Source organism: Heteronotia binoei, chromosome 21, assembly GCF_032191835.1.
Source record: "Heteronotia binoei isolate CCM8104 ecotype False Entrance Well chromosome 21, APGP_CSIRO_Hbin_v1, whole genome shotgun sequence".
Taxonomy (NCBI): Eukaryota; Metazoa; Chordata; class Lepidosauria; order Squamata; family Gekkonidae; genus Heteronotia; species Heteronotia binoei.
The window spans coordinates 183762524-183786459 of NC_083243.1; the positions used below are offsets into that span (position 1 = coordinate 183762524).

The 23936-nt window shown below is 44.5% G+C and overlaps 1 protein-coding gene across 1 annotated transcript in view; it reads right to left on the bottom strand.

Annotated features, from left to right (window-relative positions):
• The window catches only part of CNTNAP5 (contactin associated protein family member 5), a 705383-nt gene that overhangs the window by 522847 nt on the left and 158600 nt on the right, over positions 1 to 23936 (bottom strand). The window contains exon 2 of the mRNA XM_060261906.1: positions 20919 to 21029. Coding sequence (XP_060117889.1) covers positions 20919 to 21029 — 111 coding nt within the window. The remainder of the gene's footprint in view (positions 1 to 20918; positions 21030 to 23936) is intronic.

Consider the following 23936-nt stretch of genomic DNA (forward strand, 5'->3'; position numbering starts at 1 on the left):
TGCTAAGCAGGGATACAGAAGAAAAGCACTGAGTCCCTCCTACTCTTCTGCTTCCTCTGAGGCCTACTGGGGTAGCCTCTTAAAGAGGCAGTATGCAACAGTATCCCCCTCCTCCTATTTATCATCACCACAACCTCCTGAAGTATGTTACATTGAGAGTGACTGGGCCAGGGATATGCAGTAACCTTTCATGGCTGAATAGGGTTTAAAAATGAGTTTCTCAGGTTTTAGCATGGTAATCTAGCCATGTCAACTGTCACCACTAGCCCTATTTGAAGTAGTACTATAAGAAGGCTCAACCACATGCTGTGTCTTTCTGTCTCTCTGTGTGTATTGCTTAAGGCAATTAGTTGGATACAGAAGGGACAAAAAGGATTTTTTTTTTTTTTGCAAGCCATCTAGATCTTTTACAAGATGTTCTACGTTGTAGAAGCAGTCTGCGTGCCAGGTGTTCTAGCAGTTGCCAAGGTAAATATTTTTGCTTTCCTGAACACAATACATGCTTCTCTCTCTTTGCACAATTAATGCAAAGGGATCTGTAGACAGGTTTTCATTTGCTCCTAAGAGGCCATGCCTCCACTCTCCACAATTATTTTTCACTGGATTTTTTTTCATTCTTTCTTTTTTAATGTAATGAATATGCATATTTTGGCATCTTTGGAGTGTGGTGCTTTCTTTCCTGCCATCTGTTCCACCACCCTCTTGTGACATATACACTCCAGGGAGCATATGCCAGTCGTTGAGGCCCAGGAAAATGAAAGTTTATGACTATACCATCAGCAATAGTGCCAAGATGAAATAGTAGAGGAGCAGGTTAAACACTGAGGTGGAAGACATAAGTCTGATTCAAGCATATTTCGATGACTCTCTTATTAACAGTAGCTCAGCCAATTATAATGTGTTGTCTTATAGCATGTGCTCCGTTTAGTTTTCCCTGTCAGGAATACCCATAATGCCCCCAGAATCCCTCATACAATTGAAAGGATTGAATGATTAAGGAGCTTTCTGTATAAATAGCAATTTACAGCATAATCTCTATGGGCCTCCTCTTTCCTTTTACCTATACCCCGCTAGCATAGACAGAGCAATCACATACATGCAGGGCTTTTTTTCGTAGCAAAAGCCCAACAGGAACTCATTTGCATATTAGGCCACACCCTCTGACACCAAGCCAGCCGGGACTGTGTTCCTGTGTGCTCCTACTAAAAAAAAAGCCCTGCTTACAAGCCCCAAGAGAAACAGTATTCTCCCATGGAACCCAGGCGATTAGGGTTGCCAAGTCCAATTCAAGAAATATCTGGGGACTTTGGGGGTGGAGCCAGGAGACTTTGGGGGTGGAGCCAGAAGACATTAGGGGTAGAGCCAAGATCAAGGCTGTAACAAGCATAATTGAACTCCAAAGGGAGTTCTGGCCATCACATTTAAAGGGACGGCACACCTTTTCAATGCCTTCCTTCCATAGGAAATAATGAAAGATAGGAGCACCTTCTTTTGGGGCTTATAAAATTGGACCCTCTGGTCCAATCCTTTTGAAATTTGGGGGGGTACTTTGGGGAGAGGCACTAGATGCTATACTGAAAATTTGCTGCCTCTACCCCCAAAAACAGCCTCCCCCAGAGCCCCAGATACCCGCAGATCAATTCTCCATGATTTTCTATGGGAATAAATCTCCATAGGGAATAATAGAGTTCCCAGCAGACATTTCCCTCCCCTCCCCCTGCTTTCTGACGACCCTGAAGCGGGGGGAGGGTCTCCAAATCGGAGGATCCCCTGCCCCCACCTGGGGATTGGCAACCCTACAGGTGATTCCTCATCACAACTTGGACACTGCGCATGGTGAGAGAAACGGTCATTCATTGAGTTGGGTGCCAGAGGACTCCTGTATGTAACCTTGTATTCACTATGGCAACCAGCAGGAACTCACTCGCAATTTTTTTTTGAAGCCTGAAATGTGTGAATAAATATGCCGCTACATTCTAGCTCATTTTGGATGATCACTATCCTTTAACAGTTGAATGTAATAAGCACCTTCTGCGATTTAGAGTCACACCGCTGATAAACTAAGAAGCCTGTTTTTGGTAACGGTACAACAGAACATAAGCGTTTGTTTATTTGTTTGTTTAGATAAATCGCCGTGAGATATCACCAAAGTAAAGCTGAAGGGGACATCTGAAGATTTCTGCACAAGAAAGACATTTAAGGAAACCGCGAAGCAGTGCAAGGAGTTTTAATAACATCACTAACATTTCTACCAGCAGCACCAAAAAGAAGACTCGAAACAACCTTATTTGGATTAAACTAGATGATGAAGAAAAAGATATTGGATTTATATCCCGCCCTCCACTCCAAAGAGTCTCAGAGCGGCTCACAATCTCCTTTACCTTCCTCCCCCAAAACAGACACCCTGTGAGGTGGGTAGGGCTGGAGAGGGCTTTCACAGCAGCTGCCCTTTCAAGGACAACTTCTGCCAGAGCTATGGCTGACCCAAGGCCATTCCAGCAGCTGCAAGTGGAGGAGTGGGGAATCAAACTCGGTTCTCCCAGATAAGAGTCCGCACACTTAACCACTATACCAAATTGTCTCTCCATGTTGATGATATTGCATCATCAGTTTTATTCATTCAATTTAAGGGTGGGTTGAACTTGCAACTAAAGGCAGTACACTGTGCTCGCATTTGGGCAGCACCACCAATCTGGATCCAAACTTGGCCAGCGTTGCTACCAACCTTGTTTATCATAGCTGCACATTGCCCCCCCAGGCGGAATAACGAGACACACATCACATTGGATTAAAGGGCCACTTTATTAAAACTTAACGGCAAGGGCAAAACATGGGGACAGATCAAGCCAGGGGTCAACCAGACCACCTCCTTGACCTGAAACTGGGCGAGCCCCCAAAGCCGCGGGTATGAGCCAACAGAACGGCTCAGACCCGGCCGGCCCGGCAACATGATCACCGCACACCTGAGCTCCGCCATCCCCACAGCCGTGCAGCCTGGGATGCGGACACTCCCCACGTGCCTGGATCCACAGACTCCCTGGAGCCAACCTTGGGCCGTACAGTTTAACAGTCCCCCCAGGGAAGCCATGCGCCAAAATGGCGCGATGCAACGGGAGCTCACCAATCCCCAAAAAATAATCCCAACCACCAACTGCCAGTGACCAACCTATATAACGGCACCACCATTCCAATTGCCAGCACCAAACATCAGCAGTACAGGGTAGGCAAAAACACCCTCAAACAAGGCCAATCGGTCCGAGGGCGAAAAATTCCTACCCGGCCCCTAGAAACAGGCGACCAGCCTCTGCCTGAACTGCTTGACGGGCGGGCCGAGAGCGGAATTTCGCACTGCGTGCGAGGGGGTGGGAACGGCCTCTTAAGGCCGCTCCTCGCCCCCTCCCCTATAGGACTAACCCATTGCCTCGTATCCGCGCGGGGAGGCAATGGGCGGCACCCGGCCTCAGTGGTCGATGGACCGCTCGGCCGGGAAGGTGCCGAATTACCTGTGCCAAGAGATTCATCCCTTACCCTCACTCCACAACTAAATGTTCAGTTGATGTTGCTCAGCACTTAAGGCATTCTTTCTGCAACCCACTTCATTGTTCCAGGGATAGCCTTTTGTTGTTATATGCTTCAAGGTGTTCATCAACGCGTTCCACTTGTGTTGCTAGCAATCCACGCAATTCCTACCATCCCTACCAGGCATCTCTAGATGGCCATACCACATTCTAGGAACAAAATGAAGCAGGTAAAGGAGGGGAAATTCAGCCATTTGAAGGACAATAATCTAATCCCACATATCTCCAAATTCCAATCCCACATATCTCCAAATTCCAATCCCACATATCTCCAAATTCTAATCCCACATATCTCCAAATTCCAATCCCACATATCTCCAAATTCCAATCCCACATATCTCCAAATTCAAAAACATGTGGAAACTGTTTTCATGGAAAAAGTAGTGCCTGTTTATATTTCCCTTTGGAGCCCTCCCACGGGTTGACTGGTAAGGCTTCTCAGACCCAGCTCATTGCTTCCCTTCTCCACCGGTTCCTCTAGTAGGGGCAAAAGTTGGCGAGAGCACCATTGCAACGTTGCTTCCACTTCAACCTGGTAATGACATCACGATGCTCGATGAAGTCCCCAGATCTCTGTGGTTTTTTTATCATAGAGATGAGAGAATTCCTAGAGCAGGGGTGTCAAACGTGAGGCCCAGGGGTCTCCTAACAGGCCCCCAAGCAACTGGCTGTCATCTGCTTCCTTCTCCCTCTCTCTTGCTTCCTTCTGCATAACAGCTTGCTTTGCAAGGCTTGCTCTATCGCACAGGAGCTACAGAGCAAAACCTCCATTATCTCCATTGGCTGAGGCTTCTTTCTTGGGGAGGAGGCAGAGCTTGCTTTGCCAGGCTTTTTCGATTCCGCAGCAAAGCTACTGAGCCAAGTGTCTCTTCTTTCTACTGGCTGAGGCTCCTTCTTCTCCTGGTCCCCTGGGGAAGGAAGAAAAGAGCCAGCCAGAGCTTCCTTTGCCCAGTTCCCTGGATCCCATGTTAGAAATATAAAGAAAACACCTTTAAGACCAACGAGTGCTAATGTTTGAAGCATGTTTTATTTTAAGGGGGGTTTTTTTATAAAAAAAGTTAATTGTGTTTGTCTGTGTCCTTTATAAAGTTTATATCTCTGCTACCTAATCTTAAATCGGTACACACATGGCCCAGCCCAACAAGCTCTCATTTATGTCAGATCCGGCCCTCATCACAAATGAGTTTGACATTCCTGTCCTAGAGCACTGTGACATTGCTTTGGGGTACAATTGGAAGTGATGTTGGATGTTGCTGGAGTAAAGAGGCCAGCTGGCAATCCTATGACAATTAGCCCAGCTCAGCTAGTGATGCATCTTGATATATTTGAATAAAAGGGTCTAGTGCAATTAGATGCATGGCAGAAGCTAAGGCATGAATGCATTTCTTTTTGTTAGGGAAGGCAGCATACTGCTTGACACATTGCTGGAACAGTCATGTTCCTGTCAGCAGCAATTTCTGGAATGGTGCAAGGAGGGTTCCCGCTCTTACAGCTGAGCGTTACTGAAAGAGGCGGGATACATGTTACCCTACCAGAGGGTATCAGGAGGCAGTGACAGAACCAAGCCCATGGCCACAGCATACGCAGACACACAGCTTCTGAATGGATAGTAGATTCTTGTTGGTATTGGGTTCTGCTATCCATCGAGGGCTGCAGACACAGCACCGGAATTTTCATCACTGTCTCCTGATATTCTACTATCAGGGCCTGATATGCCTTACAGCAGTGCCACTGTCCCTTACAGCAGTGTTTCTTGGCAGGAGTGGAAACCTTCCCTGTGAGCCACTGCTGGAACTTCCTGTAATCCTAGATTTTTTTTTTGAAGCTTTTAAATTAAAATATAACGCCAATTAGCTGAAAGGTTCTCATCGGCTGATTACAGACAGCACTTTGGGTCGACTCAGAGACGCCTCTGAAGTCAACCCAAAAAACCTTCAAAATGGCAACATCTGGTGACTGTCCTGATCACAAACTCACCCCATCCTTGAGGCCGCTCCACCTGCCTCAAAAAGGCACCACGGCAAAAGTAATGCCTTTTCGTTGGTGCATCTCCAAGGCGGCTCCTGGCTGCCTGGAAGGTGGGGGAATGCCTGAAGAGTGCCTGGGGAGCCGTGAACGGGATGCATGAGCATTCCAGATGTTCCCCAGGTGCCCACAGCCCACCCCTTTTCCAAGCGCCATTTGGAAGCTCTGGGGTGCTCTATTTCTGGCCAGTTTGCAGCCGCCCCAAACCGGCTGTCTGTTATCAGCCGTCTTCTACCAGTCCCAGGACTCCTGTCATTGCCTTTCTTACATTGCCAATAGTGATGGCGTGTGCTGCTATTGGAGCAAATGCCGAAAGGAGACACTTCAGGAAAAGGGTATATCGCTTATATAATGGAGGGGACAATTATTTGAGCTCAAATAGCTTTATAGTGTACATTCTCAAGATGCTTAATGCTTTCCTGTTGTATGATTTGCCTTCAACATTCACATCAAATATATCAAACTTGAAGAAGTATTAATTTTGAAAGTGTACTGGGTTCACGGGTTAAGATGGAATTACACACCACTGGGAGATAAGTAAAGCATCTATTAAGTACTTCTTTCATTTGGTAACCCAACTCAAGAGCCATGTATACTCTTCAACAGATATTTTATTTAGAGCCTCTCTTAGGGCACATTCATACATTCAGCTGCCCGCTGTTGCTCTTGTGCATAGCAGGAGCTACGCGGCTGCTGGCCAAGGTCATATATTGGAGGAGGAGGGGCTGGGGGTGGCATGTCTGGAGTGCTGGTGCTGCCTGTAGGAGAATACTTCAGCCTTCCAGCACATTAAATGGATGACTTCAAAGTAGCTGCTTTACTGCAAAGGAACTTCATGGAATGGAAAATAGAAAGGGAATTTGCTGATTTACAAGTTATTATGAAACTTGGAACAAACACCTCCCCGGGACTGAACAAAGATATTGGTCTCTTATCTCATTACATATGCTAACATAGGATGGCTTGAGAGGTATATATCCACTGATGGCTTGAGAGGTATATATCCACTGTGTTCTAATGCATTTTTGTATTCACAATTGAACAGAGTAGAGTAGACTCCAGCTTCAATCTACAGAAAAATATACCGTATTTTTCGGACCATAAGACGCACTCCCCCCCCCCCCCAAAAAAGTGTGTGGGGGGAAAGTGTGTGCGTCTTATGGAGCGAAGGTAGCTACCTTCCTCCGGGGGGGAGGCGATCCGTTGCCTCTGTCTCTGATCCCGGTGCTTCCCCCGCGCCTGCCTGCCTGGCTCCAGCTTCTTCCAGCAAGCGCTGGGATCGCTCCACGCTGCCCCCAGCGCTTCGCGAGCGCCGGCTGCGAAGAGGGCAGCGTGCTTCCTCCGTGCCTGTCTGCCTGGCTCTAGCTCTGACGCTTACAGCAAGCACCAGGATCGCTCCCTCTGCCCTCCGATCCCAGCGCTTGCTGTAAGCGTCAGAGCTGGAGCCAGGCAGACAGGCACGGAGGAAGCACGCTTCCCTCTCCGCAGCTGGCGCTCGTGAAGCACTGGGTTTGTGATGGGGGCAGTGTGGAGCGATCCCAGTGCTTGCTGGAAGAAGCTGGAGCCAGGCAGGCAGGCGTGGGGGAAGCGCCGGGATCAGAGGCAGAGGCAACGGATCTTTGGGCTTTTTCCCTAGAACCCAATGCAACATTACAACAGATTCTAGCTGATGACTTTTCACATTTAGGAGGCCTGGTGACATGGACATCAATCTCCAATTCTGATCTTTATTGCCTTTGGTGTTTTTTTCTGCCCCGTCAACTCAGGCTAACAATTGCCAGTCCCCAACTTCCTATTCTTTTAATCTGCTAAAACAGTTTTCACTATTTTGCATATTAGTTCACATCCCACTCTCTATATATGTAGGACTCCTAATTCCATCCCATACTTTTGTCTAATGAAGTGTGCATTTAGCTTACATTGTGAATAAAACTTCATTGGTCTTCAGGTTTCAACTTTGTTCTCTTGCTTCAGACCAACACGGTTGCCTACCTGAGTGTAAAAGCAATATGTAATACAGCACTGGAGCCATCTGTTCAAAGAGATCAAACATTCTGTGTGGCCTGTGCACACCCAACTAGTTTAATTGTGATGCCACTCTTTGGATCCTGGCCACTGCCTATACTTCTCTGTTGTGAGCCATACCCCCCCCCCCCAACACTACATATGAATACTGTGACCAGAAGGATTGTTATTTTGCTCCTCAATAAGCAAAGAACAAGATGGGTGGAAGAATGGCAAGAGCAACCAACTTGGAAATGCAATGGCTACCTTGTTTAAATGTAAACACATTGCTTTTGGACATAAGGACATATGAAGCTGCCTTATACTGAATCAGACCTTTGGTCCATCCAAGTCAGTATTGTCTATTCAGACTGGCAGCAGCTCTCCAGGGTCTCAAGTTGAGGTTTTTCATGCCTATTTGCCTGGACTCTTTTTAGTTGGAGATGCCGGGGATTGAACCTGGGACCTTCTGCTTCCCAAGCAGGTGCTCTACCACTGAGCCACTGTCCCTTCCCATGAACATACGAAGCTGCCTTATATTGAATCAGACCCTTGGTCCATCAAAGTCAGTATTGTCTTCTCAGACTGGCAGCGGCTCTCCAGGGTCTCCAGCTGAGGATTTTCACACCTATTTGCCTGGACCCTTTTTGGAGATGCTGGGGATTGAACCTGGGACCTCCTGCTTCCCAAGCAGATGCTCTACCACTGAGCCACCGTCCCTCCCCTGCTCTCCAGGGTCTCAAGCTGAGGTTTTTCACACCTATTTGCCTGGACCCTTTCAGTTGGAGATGCCAGGGATTGAACCTGGGACCTTCTGCTTCCCAAGCAGATGCTCTACCACTGAGCCACCGTCCCTCCCCTAACATATGAAGCTGCCTTATACTGAATCAGACCCTTGGTCCATCAAAGTCAGTATTGTCTTCTCAGACTGGCAGCGGCTCTCCAGGGTCTCAAGCTGAGGTTTTTCACACCTATTTGCCTGGACCCTTTTTTGGAGATGCCGGGGATTGAACCTGGGACCTCCTGCTTCCCAAGCAGATGCTCTACCACTGAGCCACCGTCCCTCCCCTGCTCTCCAGGGTCTCAAGCTGAGGTTTTTCACACCTACTTGCCTGGACCCTTTTTTGGAGATGCCAGGGATTGAACCTGGGACCTTCTGCTTCCCAAGCAGATGCTCTACCACTGAGCCACTGTCCCTCCCTGATGTAGAAATAGTGTTGCCAGGTCTGAATCAAGAAATATCTGGGGACTGTGGGGATGGAGCCAGGAGACTTAGGGGGTGGTGCCAGGAGCAAGGGTGTGACAAGTGCAATTGAACTCTGAAAGGAATTGTGGCCATCACATTTAAAGGGGCATGCTCCTTTTAAATGCCTTCCCTACATTTGGAATGATGAAGGCTAGGGGGGCATTCTTTGGGGGCTCATAGAATCGAACCCCCTGGTCCAATCTTTTTGAAACTTGGGGGGTGTTTTGCTGAGAGGCACCAGATGCTATGCTGAAAATTTGGTGTACCTATGTAAAAAAACAACCTCCCCAGAGTCCCAGATACCCCTGGATCAATTCTCCATTTTTCCTTATGGGAATCGGTCTCCATAGAGAATAATGAGTGCTCAGCAGACATTTCCCTCCCCCTGCACCGCTTTCTGATGGCCCTGAAGTGGCAGGAGGACCTCCAAACCAGGGGATTCCCTGCGCCCACTTGGGAATTGGCAGCCCTATGTAGAAACATCAGTGTAGAATCATGTGAGACATGGTGAATACAAGTGAGTTTACTTATCCTTCCTACAGGGGTGGATTAACCATTAAGCAGACTAAGCACATGCTTAGGGCACCAGGGCCAAAGGGGGCACCACAAAGTTGGGAAAAGGGTGAAAAGAAAAAAAAAACGAATGAAGATTTGTAATAAAATAAAATAAAATGATAAAACTAGTACAAATTTATCATGGTGCATCCTAGGGGTTATCTTCTATTTTTTTGTTGGCGAGGTGCAGTGTCATAGGTTATGTTTAAAAGTAAAATGATAGAGCCAAATTCAGTTGCCATGACAGTCATTTCAATGACCCTCTCTGCCCCTTTTTAATTTTAGCTCCGTGTAAACGTCAATGAAGTGTGTTCCGTTGAGTGATACGCAAAAGAGAAAACGTGCAAAAGAGAACAAGCAAAAGAATCTGTCTGTTGTAGCCAAGACAGGAAAGCTTGGGACGCCTACAGCATCACAGTAAAAGTCTGAAACCAAGCAAAAACTGTGAAATAATTAACTAAAAAAACTCAATACACAACTTTATAATCTTATTGCAAAATATTTTAAAGACAAAAACTTATTAACTAATTTACAATTACTTAAAGATATACAACACAAGAAATCATAATATCAAAAATTCATACTAATTACAATTGACAATGCTATCAAAGTTTAATTATTTCATTAATTCAAGTCCTTTTAATAATGTCAATTTCCAACTTCTTAAAAATTCACGACGATTCACCCGTCATGAAGGAAGGGTTTTTACCAGAAACAGAAGTAAATGCGCATTCCTGTCAGAGATTTGCTGTATACCCACTTCAACTTCACATTTGAAAAGTTCTTGCATGAATATTGGAAGCCTGAAATTTGGCAAGACTGAAAAAGCATCTTGAAAACATAGAAACTTTTCCTGTGGAATTAGATCTGAGGCACCAGCACTTTAATTCAGCCCGTTGAAATGGGTGAATTGTCGTGAGTTTTTGAGAAGTTGGAAATTGACGTTATTAAAAGGACTTGAATAGATGAAATAATGAAACTTTGATAGCATTTGCACACTGGCTGAACGAGGATTGACATTCCAAGGAAAAGTGGAAAAATTTGGGTCTCTCAATAATGGGAATTATTTGGGGCTACTCGAATTGATAAGTCAGTTTAACCCATTCTTGGCTGCTCACATATCACGGTATGGCAATGCTGGAAAAGGCAACCCTTCATACCTGTCCAAAATGACATATGAGGAACTTATTGAGTTAATGGCAAAGAAAGTGCACTCTGTCATCATTGATGAAATTAATGTTTCTGGGTACTTCACTCTTTCTGTGGACTCAATGCCTGATCTTTAGCATGTTGACCAACTGAGCATGGTGCTCAGATACTTGCAAGATGGACAGACAGTTGAAAGATTTATCACATTTTTGGAATTACATAACGACACTGGTGAAGCTATGGCACAGCAGGTATTGAAGTACTTATGTGATGATTGTAAACTGGATTTTGCTAAATGCAGAGGTCTGACATATGACAATGCTGCCAAAATGTCTGGATGTTACAATGGCATGCAACAAAAACTTTTGGATGCAAATCAGTTTGCCATTTATGTACCCTGTGCAGCTCATTCACTAAATTTAGTTGGACGAAGTGCTGTGGATTGCTGTCAAGTTGCAGTAGATTTCTTTTCCACTGTACAGCTGTTCTACACATTCTTTTCAGCCTCAACTGCTCAGTGGAGAATTCTCAAAGATTGCATTGGAAATGAAAAAGTGTTGAAATCACTTTCAGACATAAGATGGGAAGCACATGCTGTGGCAACTGCAGCAATTATGAACTCTTTCTTCAAAAGAAACATTCTGGAAGCTTTGGAAGATTTATCAGATGACCAGTTGCAAAAAGGTGGCACTAGAAGGGAGGCAAAAAATATTACAAACAAGATGCAAGAACTGGAATTTGTGTTCATGCTGAATTTTTGGAATAGAACAAGTCAACTTCTTCAAAGTGAAAATGTGATCTTGCAAACATGTGCAGATTTGTATTCATCATTGGCAGACCAGTTGCACACATCAAGAGATGAGTTTGAGAGATTTGAATCACTTGCAAAGGACATGCTCCCTGATATAGAATACAAAGCAACTCAAATGTGTAAGTGTATTAGAAAGATAATGCCCAACGATGGAAATGTACCAGAGGTCATTCTCAGTGCCAGAGACAAATTCCGTATCTCCACTTTTTATGTAATTGTTGAAAAGTTAGAAATGGAAATGAGGAGGAGACGAAAGGAGTATACTGAAATAGCAGACAGATTCTCTTGTCTGACAGTTGTTCCTAATGCCACCCAACAAGCTGCTAATTCCGAATTATCAGAAAGTGAAAGGTACTCAAAGACTTGTCAGACACTCATTGATGCTTATCCAGATGACATGAACACTTTGTCTACAGAGCTTCAGCAGTTCCATTCATATGTTCTTCATAAGTTTAAAACAACCAAGAAAACATCTTTCACTCACATGGAACTTTACAACACAATTACAGAAGACAAACTAGTGTGCCTTTCCAAATTCTGAAATTGCCTTAAGAATATTTTTAACATTAATGGTCACCAACTGCACAACAGAGAGGTCTTTCTCACAACGTGTAAAAAACATGTAAAAATGTGTAAACGTGTAAAAAACCCAAATAGATCAGTTATGCTTCAAGAAAGACTCAACTCACTGTGTATATTAACAATTGAAGCAGACATTCTGAGAAGTATTAATTTCGAGGATGTTATCAGTAATTTTGCGAAAATATTCAGGTCATGAATATTGGAACTTTGATACATTTAACTTGTGAAATATTAAAATATTAAAACTTTATGTAGCCCAAGCTTGGCTTAGTTTGTAAGGTATACTGTGTTATCATATGAATACATTTTTGTATTGCTGTAACCTGCATTGTATATCTGGTCAGACAGGTTAACAACTAAAATGGACTGGGTCAGTGTGGAAAGGAGGGGGGCACCAAGATTGGTCAGTGCTTAGGGCACCAGTGAGCCTTAATCCGCCCCTGCCTTCCTTTTCATACCAGCTCTGTGACCAACACAAGACGGCTCTGGTAGCTTCAACAACTGCTATCTTTATTGATTCCAATGAATGCTGAGAATTCTTTCTAATGGAGAATTCTTTCTAACGGAAAAGACAGAGAAACTATAATCTCCTCACCAAAACATAAGACCTGAGTTTCCTTCTCTACAGATGGGGGGAAAGGGAACAGAAACTGGTTCATGAGCTCTCTTTTAATGCTACACTCACATGAACACATCACCCTTAATAACAGAGGATAGAATACCTTGGTTTTAGGTTGCTAAATCCAGGGAAAGAGATTGAATGCCTCATACTTATTTGAACAGCTCTTTGATATCATTGGAAAAAGGAAGCAATAAATACGTTACCCATTTTCTATATCTCTTTTAATTTTTTTGTTCTGCGTTCAGGCTAGGATAAATTGAAATAACTGAATGAATGGCTTGTTACAGTACATTGGAATTTGAAATGGCGTTTTATATTTGTTTTTAATTTTAATCCAGCAGTTCTTCCAGGTTTAGGTAGTGCATATTACCAACACTGAAATTTGCTGTTTGAGCGTGCTGTTTCAAAATCCCAGTGTTCAGATGCATGTGTTTGATAAACTTTATGTGTTTAACTAAAAGGAGAAGTCCAGTTGAATAAAATAAATATACAAGTTGTTATTTTTAAAAAAAATCTGAAGTCTGCAGATTCAGGCACTCATCCAGAAAGGTTCACCATAAGAAGACCAGTGCTATGGAGTTGCTTATTCAAGCCTCTGTTCTACCTTGATAGGTTGTCCCAATGTAGAGCGTAACAAAGCAGCCATTTTAAAAAGGAAATTAAAGACCCGTTTCCTGCAAGTAAGACCCTATGCAAGCAGAATGTACTTGGTTCAGCCTGAACATTAATTATTCTGTCTTTGAACAATTGAAGTCTGTAAACCTTTTAAGTGCAACATTTCATTATTTATTCAAAAGCTTACATTGTATTCTGTGAAACTGTGCAAATATGACTAATAAAACTTCTGCTAATGTAGAACTAAGTCAAGCTTGATTTAACTTTGTATATACTTATCCCAAACTACTTAAATGCCTTCCTATTTGGGGATATTTTCTAGGTTCCTGCTTTACAATATTAAGTGGCTGAAGGTATTCAAAAAGTACATGGTATGTTATTATAATTTCTAAAGCATTTAAATACATTGTGAAGTGCCTTCTAGTAATTGTTACTCTTTTTAAAATCTACATGAGGAATTCCATGCACAATTTATGTTTCTGGTCTTGAGTTGCAGATTTCTAAAAATTTGTCTACTAAAGTTAAAATGCATGCTTAGAATGGGGAGGGGAACATTCCAAATCTTCATGAAGAATCACAGGAGGAAAAACAATTAAGAAGTCTTTCCTCCAGGCAAGGCCTGATCTACATATTTTTTGAGGGGGGCAGGAGTAAAAAAATGTGCCCCCACACAAAAAATAGTGTGGGGGCAGCACCAGCACTAGAGTGCTGCCTCCCCCACCCCAGGGGAGGGGAAAACTCCCCTGGGGTGGGGGAGGGGAAACTCCCCAGGGGAGGGGAAAACTCAGGGCTGCTTTTCCACCCTTGCTGAGAGGAGGTGAAAAGAGCCTATCTGATCTTCTTCCCTTCCCATATAAATGAGAGGGGAGGCAGATCCAGGCACGGGGCTGTTTTCACCACTTCTTTGCCTTGTGGAGAGGCAGTGAAAGGAGCATTTAAATGAGAAGGGAGGCAGATCCAGGCACCAGGCTGTTTTCACCACCTCTCTGCCTTGCAGAGAGTCAGTGAAAGGAGCTGATATGCCTCCCTTCCCATTTAAAGACGCCACCAGCCAGCTGAATGCGGGGTCTTTAAATGTGGAGGGAGGCAGATGGGGGGTGCCGGGCTGTTTTTGATGCCTCTCCGCAAGAGAGAGAGGCGGGAAAAGCAGCCGATCTGCCGTGCTGCTGGCTTGCTCCGCTCACTTGCCCCCTGGGCAGTGCCCAATTCGGCATCCCCCCAGGCACCACCGGGGGCAAGGTACCCCATGTGCCCACCCCTTAGATCCAGCCCTGCCTCCAGGATTTGAGACGGCCTGAGTAGGCTGGTTTCTGATTTCCCTTTAACTATTGGCATTCACTGCACAGTCATCCCTCATCATAATTTTTCTTATTGTGTTTTTAATTTACAGGAGCATATTTTCTGTATATCTGAGAAACTCTCCAAAGTAAGTAGGAACCCTACCTTTTCTGTGACTTTGTGGCATTTCTGACTAGCATAGGAACCAGCTGTTTTATTTTTAGATATAGTGATGGGTACCTGCCCCTTATGCATCTAAAGTTCAGCAGATGACATCATTGTCTGGAGATACCAGGAGCCATCCACTTAGTCAATATTGATGGGCATTCCCTTAGCTTCCATTGTCCACTAGCACTTCCGTGCTCAGCAGGAAGGAAAAAAAAAAACATTGAAATGCTGTCAGGTGAGAGTGATGTCGCTTCTAAGGAAAACCCAGAGGTCATTCATTTTGTTCCAGGATTGCCAACAGAGTTCCTGGAGATTCCTAGAAAAGAATGACATCCCCCTCTGAGTTTTCTCAGATGTGACATCACACCCTCAATGCCCCACATCCCTCTTCAATCATCAGCTGTTAGACACCAGCTGGCAACCCTAGCCCAATTTAACAGTGGTACTGGCTGAAGAAAAATGTACTTGTGTGATTTCGTATGTGTCCAAGATTTTGTTTATGTGCCTTTACACATGCAATTTTAGGCCGTTTTCCCACAGACCTTACCGCGGCGCAACGTCCCTCTTCACCGCGCAGCATCTGCGCGGATTTCCCACCAACTGCTCCGCAGAACCAGGAAGTGCCGGACCTTTTGCATCGCAGATGTAAACCGCTAAAAACCAGTTTACGTTAGCGATGCAAAAGCTGCGGCTCTTCCTGGTTATGCGGAGCAGTTGGTGGGAAATCCGTGCAGACACTGCGTGGTGAAGAGGGACGTCGCTCCGTGGTAAGGTCTGTGGGAAAACGGCCTTAGTGTTCCAAGGATTGGTGGTGCAGGTAAACATTGCTGATGTCTCTTGAGAAGCAACCCAGTTTAAAGGAGACCTTGCAGCATTAACTGGGTACGTTTTTTTTTCCCCCTGCCAGTGAGTGTTAATCTGGACTTCTGGAGGCCAGTTTTCGTTTTTCATTTTCCATGGGTTGTGTATGGATTCTCACCGTCTTTCATCTATTTGTGAACAGCAAGCCTCTCTCAGTTTCTGTGGTCACAATCAAGACAATAATGCATCATCACCATCATCATTACTATCTGTTTATTTATATCCCACCCATTCCCCATAGGGGCTCAGAGTGGAGCACAACACGAATAATAAAATCACAATAAAAACCAACGTAACGATAAAACATTGTTATTGCAGTAAAAGTTACTGCATAACAGTAAAAACCAGTTACACTGTTCAGTCCAACAGAATAGTTCAGCACAACCAAGATGGTATAACAATACGATGCAGCAAAACAGCGCAGTAGGATAGTACAGTAGGGGAGGCCAACCGATCTAGAGAATAGATGCCCGCCGCCTCACCCAAAAACCTGGCAGAACAGCTCCGTTTTACAGGCCCTACGAAAGGCTAACAAGTCAGGTAGGGCGCGGATCTTCATAGGGAGCTGATTCCACCAGGTTGGGGCCAGGATTGAGAAAGACCTGGCCCTGGTAGAGGCAAGACGGGCATCTCTTGAGCCAGGAACGGTCAGAAGATCTTGGGAGGCCAAGTGAAGTGACCTCCGGAGCATATATGAGATGAAAACAAGAGGCTTTCATTCCACCCCCAATACCATTTTCTCAACCTGAAATGGTCATAGAAGGGTGCTATTTGCCTGATCAGGCCTCAGATTCATCAGGATCTCACAGGAGCACAGCTCCTCAACCTTTCTGAGGCTTCCCCCTCTTCCTCTCCGTCTATCTTGTCCATTGAATAGTAGGTGCAGCTGCATAACAATATCTGGATTAGGAGAGTGGGCCGCCAGCCAGCCAGCCACCAGGGGCTTTGACACCCCCCCCAGCAACCCTCATTAACCTCTGGAGAAGCCCACATACCTTTTCTCCACTTCTTATGTGATTTTGGGCGGTGGGTAGCTTGCTGGCCTTTTGACTGTGGGGGGAAGGCAGTCAAGGAGAGCCCCAGGTGAGCAAAGCCTGCTTGGGCTGGCACTTGCCCAGGGCTCTCCTTTCTTGCATTGGGTTGCTTTTGGATGGTGGGGGGTGGCATATGCTAATGAGTTATGCTAATGAGCTCCACCACCTATTTTTCTACAAAATGACCCCTGTGTCTGATTAAGGAAACCAATGTGGAACCCATTAGTGCATTAGCAGACATGTGCAGGCCACAGTGACATGAACAGTTCCATGCAGGCCATTCCAGATCAGGAATACTGCATGGGGGAAGGGAGTCTCAAACTCCTTCCCCCATGCACTGTGTGCAGAGGAGTTGTGAGGGGTTTGCCAAACTCCAGGTGGTGCCTAGAGATCTCCTGGAATACAAGTGATCTACAGACTATGTGGATTGTTTTCCCCTGTAAAAAATAGACTGTATGACATTATACTTGGCTGAAGTCCCTCTCCTCCCCAAACCCTACATTCCCCAGGCTCCCCCCCCACCCACCCACAGAAAAAGCCTCCAGGATTTTTCCAACCCTAGTTGAGAGGAACTCACAGCTTTTGGCATCAAGTCACAACTGACTTGTAGAGGATTTTATGGCAAGATACACACCTACACACACACATACACCAGTACTAGAGTCCTTAGAGATGCTGACTAGGAACTGCTTGATGTAACTGAACACAATAGTCTGCCACGATTGGCCACATGATTGTTAGTGATAGAAAATGTACAGCCAGGTCATAAAATAACTACAGTGAGGGTCAACAGAACTCCCCCTTACAGTCAAGTTTTATATGCTTCTGAGCAGAACAAGCAGTATATAGAATTGGATACAAGGGTTCTATGACTAAAACAAGGGATAACACACCTCTTTGTTCTAGTATTTCCTTCAACATGACCAGTGAGGGATAATGGTTAGATTAGGATCAGGGAGATCAAATTGCATATTCCATTTGGAAGATCATATGAACATATGAAGCTGCCTTATACTGAATCAGTCCCTCAGTCCATCAAAGTCAGTATTGTCTTCTCAGACTGGCAGCGGCTCTCCAGGGTCTCAAGCAGAGGTTTTTCACACCTATTTGCCTGGACCCTTTTTTTGAAGATGTCAGGGATTGAACCCGGGACCTTCTGCTTCCCAAGCAGATGCTCAGCCACTGAGCCACCATCCCTCCCCTGCTCTCCAGGGTCTGAAGCTGAGGTTTTCACACCTTTTTGCCAGGACCCTTTTTTTGAGATGCCGGGGATTGAACCTGGGACCTTCTGCTTACCAAGCAGATGCTCTACCACTGAGCCACCGTCCCTCCCCTGAATGAATGCTCTTAGGCCTCTTGCTTTTTCTTTCAACATAATCTATCTCACAAAGTTGCTGCAGGATAGAATGGTAGAGAAAAGAAGAAGGATGGGCACAAACTGGCTCTCAACCTAAAGTTCATGATGAATTTTGGACAGTTCATAGTACGCAAAGTCAAGTTTGTGGCAGGTCAGCAGGCACGAGCTTTTCATGAACTTTCAAGCTGCTTATTTATTTGTTTGTTTGTGGAGTTTTGTGCTGGGATACCTCTCCAGTGAGGCTGTCCCAGCTCAATCTAAACGTTTACCAAACTTCAAAGCAACAGGGGTCAGAACTTGGAGGACATGTAGAGGAGCATCCAGGAGAGGTCCTCTGCAACTTTCATGTCTCTGCTTTGCACGGGATCCATTCTATACACTCCTGACTCCCCTGAACCTGTGCCTGTCAAAATGGCCACTTGCCAATGGCAGGCAGTCATTTTGACAGGTGCAGGTTCAGAAGGTTCAGGAGTGTATAGAACAAATCCTGTGCAAGCTAGAGAAACCAAACATGCAGGGGTTCTCCTCCTGTCTCTCCTCTGCCTGCCCTCTGAAGACAGCACATGTTTAGAAGATTTCTGGATGACCCTCCTGTACCTGCCCTCTACCTACCCTCCAGCTGACTCTCCTTTACTTGCTCCGAGTTATGTCCCCACACCAAATAAGATGTCTCCAGAAAAACGCTGTCTGGGGAAATGACAGGTGGTCATTTCCACAGAAGACACTTTCCTGGGGGGCATTTTCTTGGGGGGGGGGCATAACTTGGACCCTGTGAATCCAATCCTCACTAAACTTGAAGGACAGGTTGAGGAGAGTTAGCCAGAGATCTTCTGTGAGTGTGATGTTTCTAGCATGCCAAGGGGGCCATTCTAATGGGTCACAAACCTAATGAATTGAACCTGTTGGTTTGGACCCTAAAAATGAACTGGGCATGCCATGAACCAAATCACATTTCCCCGGCAGTTTGTGTCATTCCTGGAGAAGAATCATGTGTGCTGTTCTGAGTTCCTGGGAGCAATAGACAGACAACAGATACTGTAAATACACACAGTGAACAGGTACATGTACACACAAAACCAATAGCAATGTGTTACCAGTCACAATGTTCAAAGCTAATCAGAAATGGATTGAGAGCGTAATGACTGAGCAATTTAATCAGCTTGGGAAATATGAGTCAGGGAAGTCACTACCTGTCTTTCTGTGGAAGAATATTTGCTTTCATTTCCCAATTAAAAGTACAGTTTGAACCCTAGCTGGTCCTCATTCCATTACCAGGCAGAAAAATCTGCAATCCTCAATTAAACATGGATATGTTTTGATCTGATCTGATGATCTTTGATTATCTTAAAATATTCTTTTGTCTTAATAAACTAGGAGTATAAATTCAGTGAGCTGGGGCCCTGGTGATGCGAAAGAACAAATAATTTGGTGCTCATTAAAAATAAAAAAAACTCCTTTCCCTTCCAAAACAAAAAAAAATGAGCTGTAGAATGTCTCAGCATGGGTTATTTCAGGGCATACTCACCTAGCAAACATATATCAGAATGGCAACTAAGTGGTGAGCAGGTGTGGATAATAACTCTAGGCTCTGGATCACTATCTTGACACATTTGCCAGTTGGTAAGTGAAATCACAGAGCATGAAATCAATCTTGGAGCAATCTATGCTGGACTTGACTGGGCTGATTTTGGCTGAGAGAAGGTGCCCTTCAAGCTATGAGATAAGCATGCGGCATTACTGACGTCTCTCCGGTGTCCATGCTCCATTAAAGAGCTGATCTCTGTTTTACAAAACATACATTCATTTAGTAATTATCCTAAAATGCTAAGCCAGCCTTTGACAATCTTTTGTTCCTATTCCTAACATGTTTTACGGCAACCCAGAAATATTTCAAGCCCAGATGGCCCAGACTGGCCCGATCCATTACATGGGTAAGATAAATTAGATAACAGAAATCAGAGTGACAAATAATGGACAGAGACTAAAGTCATGGTAGCAGCGAGGAATCAGATGACGGGAATCACAGTTGAGTTCAGAGTGCTTGAGGAAAAATTTTTGCTGAAGACTTGGGGTCAAGGAAAACTAACGCGATCAAAAATGAAGAGTACAGCAGGACAGAATTCCAGAAGGATGAAATTGCAATGGTCTACAGGAGAGAGAGCCAAATCATGAACAATGGGATTTAACATTTTTGCTTTAGGAGATGAACAAAGGCCTTTTGTTTTGAAAACGTTCTAAAAATATGGCTTTGGATCTTTACACTGTTTATGACTCCTTCCGATGTTATCTCAGTGGCACAGGAGATGGAGCATTATTTCTCCTTCCCACACTACTCTGATAATAAATCAAAATCCCTAACACATGATGAAGGAGTTTGCAAAATGGCTTTTTTCCTTAATAGGATTGCCAAGCTCCCTCAGAGATCTACTAGCTACTTTGCTTGTTCCCATGACCCGAGATAATGTGGGAAAACAAAACTGTAGTGAATTCCATTGCACTGAGAGATAAAAAAAGAAGGCCTAAGAATTCCAGGGGGTAATGAATGGTATAGGATAGCCTGGTCTCGTCAGATCTCAGAAGTCAAGCAGGGTCAGTTACTTGGATGGGAGACCACCAAGGGAGGCTGTACCGAGGAAGGCAATGGCAAACCACCTCTGCTTTTAATTTGCCTTGAAAGCCCCTTGCTGGGGCCTCCATAATAGGGTTGCAACTTGATGGCACATACATACAGAAGAATTCCAAATGGACTTTTCCAGGTTGGATCTAATTGCAAAATGAATTTTTGATCAAAGCTGATCAAGTCTGTGATTGCAAAAAAGCTAGTTTCCTCTCACCCAAATGCTAAGGGATCTGGATCGATTCCTGGAATTAATTTCTACCACCCCTTGAACTTTCCACTGCAATTTCCTAAACTGCCATGAACTAACACTACCCTATGGGATATTAAGGTACTTTTCTACTCAAGAGGCTCTAGAAAGACCAACTCAAATGAATTATGCATTACAGCAATATTATAACAATCCATGAACTTACCGTCCCTTCTGTTGAGCTTTGCAAAGCTGGGTCTGTGATTGCTGGAGAGCTCAGAGGAGCTGTCAAAAGCTGTCATGGGTAATGAGAATACCAACGGCTCCTCACAATTATCTATAAAACAAGAGCAAGTATAGCAGACATCAAATATAACAGAAATACACCTCTAGTTTACAGCTTTTTGTTGTTATTGCAAAGTCATCCATTCCTAACATGTTGCTTACTAGTTAATAAGCTACTTCTGGAAGAGAAGTATAAAGTTATAATAGATTCATCAACCAATTGACCCCCCCTTCCCCGCCAACAGGAAGTATTTATATTATAAAAGGAAGCACTTCACCCAAAGGGTGATTTAATGCTTTTAATATATATTTTTTTAATTGTAAGCTATGTCTTGTGAGCCACCCTGAGCCTGCTTCAGCGGAGAGGGCAGGACATAAATCCAATAAAATAAAATAAATAAAATTAAATAAAATAAAATTAACCCATGGACTTCACTGCCGCAGGAGGTGGTGGTGGCTACAAGCATAGACAGCTTCAAGAAGGGATTGGATAAACATACAGAGCAGAGGTCCATCAGTGACTATTAGCCACAGCGTATTCTTGGTGCTTTGGTGGGGGGGGGGGCAAAGTGGGAGGACTTCTAGTGTCCTGGTCCCACTGATGGACCTCATGATGGCACCTGTTGTTGTTGTTGTTGTTGTTTTTTGCCACTGTGTGACACAGAGGGCGTTTTCGCACTCACCTTCAAGTGGCGCGACCACCCCCTTCACAGCGGAGGATCTGCGCGGATTTCGCACAAGAAGCGCCGGAGCAGCCAAAAGAGCCGGAAAGTTCCGTCGCAAAAGCCACTCAATCGTTTTCCTGCTTCTTGGCGGTTTCCGTTTGAGCGGCTTTCGCGACGGAACTTTCCGGCTGTTTTGGCTGCTCCGGCGCTTCTTGTGCGAAATCCGCGCAGATCCTCCGCTGTGAAGAGGGTGGTCGCGCCACTTGAAGGTGAGTGCGAAAACGCCCAGAGTGTTGGACTGGATGGGCCATTGACTTGATCCAGCATGGTTTCTTTTATGTTCTTATCTTTGATGCAATTTACACTGCAATGGAACATAGGATAAGCTTTCAACAGACCATGTAGAAAATGACCCGAGTCAGTGAAGGACAAAATCACCTACGCTGTGGGAGCAATGCATGTCTTTGGCTTTGTTTCAAGAGCAAAGTATATCGTTAGTCATGCTAGAAAGTTGTGCCACTTTTGATGGCAAACCTTGTCCCCCCCCCCCCCTCAGCAGTTCAATATACGCCATGTTGAACAGGTAGAGGGAAAAGTGGGCTCATGCCTATTGTCCGTGCCCCTCTGCCTCTATACATAAAGTTATGTATAGTCCTTTAAAAAGAGAGAAATGAATGGCAGCGCTAAACCCTGAGCTGTAGCAGATTCGTAAATTATTAAAACAGTTACAGAAGAAAATCTTGCAGGTTTATTGGATTACCACACTGGCTGGTGTTATGACTGCAAAGCTATGTAGGTGATCAGCGTAGGTGATGTTGTCCTTCACTGACTCGGGTCATTTTCCACATGGTCTGTTGAAAGCTTATCCTATGTTCCATTGCAGTGTAAATTGAGTCAAAGATAAGAACATAAAAGAAGCCATGCTGGATCAAGTCAATGGCCCATCCAGTCCAACACAGTGGCAAAAAACAACACACAGTGGCAAACAACAACAACAACAACAGGTGCCATCATGAGGTCCATCAGTGGGACCAGGACACTAGAAGTCCTCCCACTTTGTCCCCCCCCCCCACCAAAGCACCAAGAATACGCTGTGGCTAATAGTCACTGATGGACCTCTGCTCTGTATGTTTATCCAATCCCTTCTTGAAGCTGTCTATGCTTGTAGCCACCACCACCTCCTGCGGCAGTGAAATCCATGTGTTAATTTTATTTAATTTTATTTATTTTATTTTATTGGATTTATGTCCTGCCCTCTCTGCTGAAGCAGGCTCAGGGTGGCTCACAAGACATAGCTTACAATAAAAAAAACATTTATATTAAAAGCATTAAATCACCCTACTGATTTTATACAGGTGTGACCCAACTAGGCACCTTAAGAATGCTTTCAAATTGTAATTAGGAAACAATAGGGGCTTACACATGGGCCATGTGACGATGCAACAGTCTGTAACATTTGACTGTAATTAAGCCCAGTGCTGTAGGAACTATTTGACTAAAGACCTCAAGCAACTGCTTCTGCTGTGTGATCACGGACATCGTGTGAACTGTGCACCTTCTGGGCATCTGAATGCAACCACAAGGTTACCAAAAGAGTCTCTAAGGTTTGTTAATAGAGTTCCAGTGAAATGAATAATGGGAAAGTAATATTGTCTGGTCTAAAAAGTGTTTAGATTCTTATGAAGGATCTTCATAAAATCTCAGTTTTAACAAAAGGATATTAATTTGAAATCTGACTCTTCAGTCCTCCCCCTTCTACCTTGTACTGCTCTTGAGGATGAGATCCAATCTATGGGGATTTCCAATTACCAGCCTGAAGAATGTTCACACTGTTGTGGTTTTATTCATTTTTTTCCCTTTGGAGTTAGACCGTAAAGATGATAGGAAAAGTTTAAACAAGTCCCTGTGGTATATACTTGCATGACCCTGAGATTCGCGGATTTCAGGAAAAGTGCACCCATTCTTTGAAACCAAAACAAGAAGAAAATGCTCACATTTCAAACTGCAGAATTTGAAGAGTCAGCAGCATTGTGAATCTCTCTGAGCAAGAAGCCTCTGCAGCCTTTTCTATCTTTCTTCCCCCCCCCTCATTTTCTGCCTTCTCACTCACTCCTCAACACAGCTAGAGTTTCCAGGCTTGTGACTCTTGTGGGAGTCTGGAGAAGCAAGTGCATGGGAGAGGCTCCAGGAGTAATGTCATTCTTCTATAGTAGTCGCTGGAAACTCTACAGAAAAAAACCACAGGGATCCCAGCAGTTCCTAGAGAGGTGTGATGTCACTTCTGGGTTTTCCTG